Raw genomic sequence first — 5,720 nt, 5'->3', positions numbered from 1 at the left:
GCGCCCACTGTATGGGGGGGTTGTTCCATAGGGTGGGGGCGCCATGTGGATGCAATGGCAGTGTTGTTATTACAGCCCCAAGCAGACCTCCTAACAGCATGTAACTCTAACATGTCTCCGTGTCCCTCGCTGCTTCTGCATGCGTGCACGTGTGTGTGTGTTATGTGGTTTTGGTTGAACCCCCCTGGCGGTGCAGAGGCCCGGTCCTCCTCCCGGTCCTCCTCCCAGTCGGCCTCCGCCCCGACCGACGCCGTCCCACCACGCCGGCCCCCCCACAGAAGACGAGGACGAGGACTCGCTCACGCATGACGCTCACGCAGACTCCAGCAGCACCATGTCGACAGAGCCGTCGACGAGAGTCCCCCCCCCCCCCCCCTACTTCCTGGTTACTCTTTGATTGGTTGAACATGCACGAGAAAACAGGAAGTGTCTTACAGAAAATAATGGATTTACACAAAAAGAAAGCAAGACAATTGACGCAATACTTGATTTGGGTCACGTAGCAGGTCCAAAAAGGAGAAAGAGGGGAAGAAAGTAAGAAGTATACACACTTATCTAATCCCACCCCTTCTCCATTAGTGTCATTTCATCTCAGTTTTTCTTCTAAACTCATCCATATTTGTAGTTTTACTCACCAAGTATCTTACAAAAACAATTTCCTTCTCATATGTTAATTTTAAAATACTATATCCCTTCTGTATGACTGACTTCATCTCTACCGACATGTAAAAACTGCTGAACTTCACATCGACTGCTTTCATTTCCCCAGATAGTGAACCCTCCTAACCTGAGAGCATGTGTGTGTGTGTGTGTGTGTGTGTGTGTGTGTGTGTGTGTGTGTGTGTGTTGTGTGTGTGTTGTGTGTGTGTGTGTGTGTGTGGTGTGTTGTGTGTGTGTGTGCGTTTTAAAACCCTGTGGTGTGTGTGTGTGTGTGTGTGTGTGCGTGTTTAACCCGTGTGTGTGTGTGTGAAGCAGTGTGAGCCCTGCTCCGGGGTGAACCTGCTGGATTGGGATGTGGAGGTATTACAGCCCGTCACATTAACAGCTCCCAAGGTGGGTGTGCTTGGTTAGGGTCAAAGGTCAAAGGTCAGCAGAGCTGGAGGGCTGACGGCTGTGTTTCCATGCAGTTGTAACAGGCCTCTCACATATATTCAACACTATATATATATATATATATATATATATATATATTCATGTTCTTGCAGGGATGGAGAACACTATGCTCAGTATGTTAGGCAGAAAGGTTTTTGGGGTTTTGATTACCCAAAAGCGCAATTTATGTTTTTAAGTTTTTCAAAGCTCTTAAAGGTTTTTAAATTGAAACATTTGCTCAAAATTGTCCCTGAAGTCTTGGAAAATGACAAATGAGTAAATAAAATTAAATTAACAGGTGATAGGGTAAAAAGACAATGAAAAAAAAAGACGATTTCACATAAAAATACGTCTAATAAAATGTGTTTTAAGAAGTCACAGTTCATCCCTGAACTATTAATTAGTAAAACACTTTTACATCTTACACACTTTAGACTGCATGTAAACAGTTAATGTCATCTGGGGCTGAAGAAGTGTGTGTGTGTGTGTGTGTCTTTTAACTTTTCCTCTGCATGACTTTGCATGCAGATGCTGTTTGTTCTTGATAATCACTAGTTGATCAGAGTTATTGATGAAGGTGATTAATCAAAATGGGGAGGAAGATATTAAAAGCATCAAATAAACCAATAAAGAAATATGTAATGTGTAGCTGTTTTGATAATTGTTCAAAAAGGTGTTTCCCTTCAAAAATGTTGTATTCCTGTGTGCTGCATTGATTTCTGTGTGTGAGTAAGGTCTTTGATGAAGGCTTCTTGCACTCTTTAATTTCACTGGTTGTCTCTTCCTGCCCACGGAAGGCGCCATCATGGGACTCATGGGTAAGCACGGCTTTAATGGAGAAATGTGCTTTTTTCCATACTCTTGTTTTCTAAAACGATGTGGTGTAAAGCCGAGGAAGATGGACTGTGTAGACAAAGAAATAACTCTCCAACTACGAATCTTTTGTCATCAAAAACCTTCCTTCCTGTCCTTTACGAACCCCAAACCACTCCGGATCAAACCAAATACAAACCCTCCTCCCATCCTCCCATCCTTACACCTTCCTCTTGACGCCACAATGACCCCCCCACCCCCCAATACCACCACCACCACCACCTTTTGTAGCAACAACAAACCCCTGCAGAGCAGGACCCCCAGCAGGATGTGGACCAGCACCCAGAGCAGGCCCCTGGGGGGTGGGGTCCCGATGAACACACCACCCACAGCTCCACCCAGCCCAGCTGGGACGATGCAGAGACCAACTGGGATGACGATGGCGCCCGAGGGGGACAGGGGGGCTGGGGCGATGGTGGACTGGTCCAGGTAGGGTCGGGTGCAAAGGCAGGCAGGTGGCGACCTGAAAAAAAGAGCAAAAAGACCCAGATTAAAGCCTGAAGTTCAAGGATCCCTCAGATTCTAGTGAAAGTCACAAACTCCTCTTCTTTCTTATCTTTTCTTCCTGTATATTGCTTTAGAGTTTCTTCATTGCACATCTTGCCAAATACAGTAACCGTTACGTCCTTAATAACACACCACGGCCTTTTCTGCTTAATTATGGTACAGAGTGCAGCGACCAACGGCTCAGATGACAAACTCCCTCCAGGATTCCTCTACAAGGTGAAAACCCTTAACGCTCATCCTCTTTTTGATTAAAAAGGACTGGTTTTTGAATAATGGACATGCACTTTTTAATGAGAGTCAACTCCACTAGGTCTGTATTGAATGGAAACCTTTTATGTGGTTGTATTTTAACTTCAGGTGAAAGCGGTGCATGAGTATGCTGCCACTGACGCTGATGAGCTGGAGCTGAAGATCGGGGATGTTGTGCTGGTTTTGGCTTTTGACAACCCGGATGAACAGGTCCCTGCACTGTTATCAGTGAAATAAACAAGTTTTATGGACATTTAAATCGAGCTGCAAATATTAATCGACTGCTAATCGTCAACTATTGAATTAAATCTGCAACTATTTTGATAATTGAGTAATCTGTTGGGGTCATTTCTTATGAAAAACAATTCTGAAATAAAATTTTACTTCATAATCTATTAACAAATATTGTCTCTATCTCAATTTCAAACAATTGAGATAACATCTATGTTTAGGGAATGCATCAGTCTCTACTAGCACACAATTAAATGGAAGTGGGGTTCGTTTTTTGTCATAAGGTTATAATTCATGTTAAAAATCCACTATGGAAGAAACATAAGTGTCATATCTAGAATAATGTCTCTTCTTCTGAATTCTGAATTGAGTCAGGAATACATGTTTATCACAGGAAATAAGTTAAAGCCGTTGATTTTCAGGTAGAAAAAAATGTAACTTGTTCCATTTTTCTTCTTGTAAACATTTGAAATGGGTCAATTTGACCTGAATACCGTAACTTAACTTGTTAGTTTAAAATGTCTGCGCTAAATCCTAGTTTGTATTCTGTGTTTCTGCAGGACGACGGCTGGCTCCTGGGCGTGCAGGAGTCTCACTGGCTGCAGAACAAAGATATTTCAGTCAAAGGTGTTTTCCCTGAGAACTTCACTCAGAAAGTTTGAGGTTCATGCCACAAAGATTCTTCTTCTTCTTCCCCTTCTGTGCCCGAAACCTGTGAGCTACATCGATATAACTGGTCACCAAATGTGTATTTACACACCAAATAATTGAAAATGTGCGCTGAAATGCGAGTACTTCTCCAAGGCTATGATACAAAATGTTTGTGCCGTGATCTCATCATCACCAAAACTAACTGAACGTTATAGTACCACATGGTACTGTTATAGTACCACAATCATTGAAAACGTACACCCAAAATATTACATTTTTATTTAGTTTTCATTTCTTAACTATTTATACGCTGAACTCAAAAACACAAAAAAATGTGTTTGATATATTCAAAAAGGGAAAAAAGTTATGGATGTATTGTATGAATGACGATGATTTATGTTGTGTATTGTCAACAGTTGGAGAACTTCTCACGGTTCCTTGCATGACGCATTTGATTGTATTGTCATTTAACTTTGTAACACAACAAACACTGTGACACCAGCTCTACGTACGACACGTGGCTAAGATTGTCTGAATAGTACAGGTGTCCTAGAATGGAGCCCTGGGGAACACCACAGATGAAAACAGGCTTTGCCTTGCATTATTACAGTTGCTTGGGCTTGTAGGATTATAAAAGGGAACAGTAGTTTTTCATTTATCTTACCGGCCATTTTAAGGATATGACTTGATGTGTGGCTTAAATTTTCTAATGCACATTTGCTTTTAATTTAGATTTTCGAATTATATTTTCATTGACGGGTGAAATACAAAACCTCATCAAACTCAACTGCTCATATTTTCATTTATCTTCTTTAATTACCACTATTTATTACCATTTTTGAACATTTTCCACATGAATTTGACTCAATCTTGTTGCTCCTTGGACAGGACTATTTAAACTGGATCACTATGTACGTACAAGCACATTTTCTTTAGTGTTTTTTCCAGTAGAAATCCGGTTTAGGCTGCATACTGTGAGCCCACGGAGTCCAAAACTGCACTGCCAGCAGCTAAATGAGAGACTGAGGCTATAACATTTATACATTTCTAACCAAATATCCTGCAGAAACCAAAGTTAAACCCATGACAACTGTATTTTTACATTGAGTGGAATAAAGGAATTAAGTGGTAACTAATGCACCATCTGTTAAGTCAGTGTCATTAAAGATGAATGAAACAACATGTGCTGTGTCACTGTGTGTGTGTATTCGAATCACTTTTTCCTGAATCTGCGGAGTAAGAGAAACATTTTTTTAAATAGATGAATACCTGTTTTATGCCAAATAGAGTTTTGAAGCATTCTCATTCATCAAATTCATTTAAACCCTGTTGTTCCTTTTTACACCACCAGATGGTGTTGTGGTAAGGACTCTGAATGTCTGATGCATTAAAGCTTAGCAGATTTCGGTTTAAATACAAATTCACTCCATTCGACATGGCAGACACTTTCACGCAAGGCTCTCTTTCAGAGTACACCAATAATGTGTGTCTTCCTTCTGTATATCCACATTACTGCTGACATTCAGAGCTTTACACCAGCAACAGCAGTGTGACCTTCGATGTTTCTATAACAACAGGACACCCAATCATGTGGAAACACAACAGGCCTCACACAGAGGGGGAGGACGGGGGAGGCAGGGTGAGGCTTCCCTTACTCCAGCAAAGGATCAAACAGCAGAGAGGGAACTGGCCTCGATCTCTAAACACAAAGAATCAGAGAGATTATTTGTAATCATACCACAGATCCAATTGTGTTTCTATTCTAGAGCGATCAACAGTTACCTACAAATATCTGAAAGGACCGTACCAATGTTCTTATATGTCTGAGACCTTTAAGTTACAGCTAACCATGTTGCTTTTTGTTCTACTGCCCCAGACATCCATTGTCTTCCATCCATTTGCGTACAAAAGGAACCATTCCCAGTGTACTCCACATGTACTGAAGCATTGCTTTGTTTGCTTTGTTCCTGTGACTTAACTGAGCTCTATGTGATCACATATGTGGGTGTCGGGTTGTACATTATCTTGGTGCTGGCCGAAGGGTTATTGATGTGTGGCGGAGCATGTTTGCATAATGATTTCCACCGCTGAATCATTGACTTAACCCACTTCACCCC

The 5,720-nt window shown here is 41.5% G+C and overlaps 1 protein-coding gene across 4 annotated transcripts in view; it reads left to right on the top strand.

The window, feature by feature from the left end:
- The window catches only part of bin1b (bridging integrator 1b), a 27,394-nt gene extending 22,609 nt beyond the window's left edge, over nt 1–4,785 (top strand). For 3 of the 4 annotated variants that reach the window (XM_032506793.1, XM_032506792.1, XM_032506794.1), the window contains 7 exons: nt 188–344; nt 971–1,053; nt 1,890–1,910; nt 2,197–2,394; nt 2,635–2,688; nt 2,830–2,931; nt 3,513–4,785. In XM_032506793.1, the coding sequence (XP_032362684.1) occupies nt 188–344; nt 971–1,053; nt 1,890–1,910; nt 2,197–2,394; nt 2,635–2,688; nt 2,830–2,931; nt 3,513–3,614 (717 nt within the window). In that variant the 3' untranslated portion in view covers nt 3,615–4,785. The remainder of the gene's footprint in view (nt 1–187; nt 345–970; nt 1,054–1,889; nt 1,911–2,196; nt 2,395–2,634; nt 2,689–2,829; nt 2,932–3,512) is intronic. The other variant, XM_032506796.1, reaches the window with a different exon arrangement.
- Nucleotides 4,786–5,720: the final 935 nt, after the last annotated feature.

The sequence above is a fragment of the Etheostoma spectabile genome, chromosome 24 (assembly GCF_008692095.1).
Source record: "Etheostoma spectabile isolate EspeVRDwgs_2016 chromosome 24, UIUC_Espe_1.0, whole genome shotgun sequence".
Classification (NCBI taxonomy): domain Eukaryota; kingdom Metazoa; phylum Chordata; class Actinopteri; order Perciformes; family Percidae; genus Etheostoma; species Etheostoma spectabile.
The sequence above is the reverse complement of the archived record's forward strand: the minus strand, read 5'-3'. Positions and strand labels throughout refer to the sequence as shown.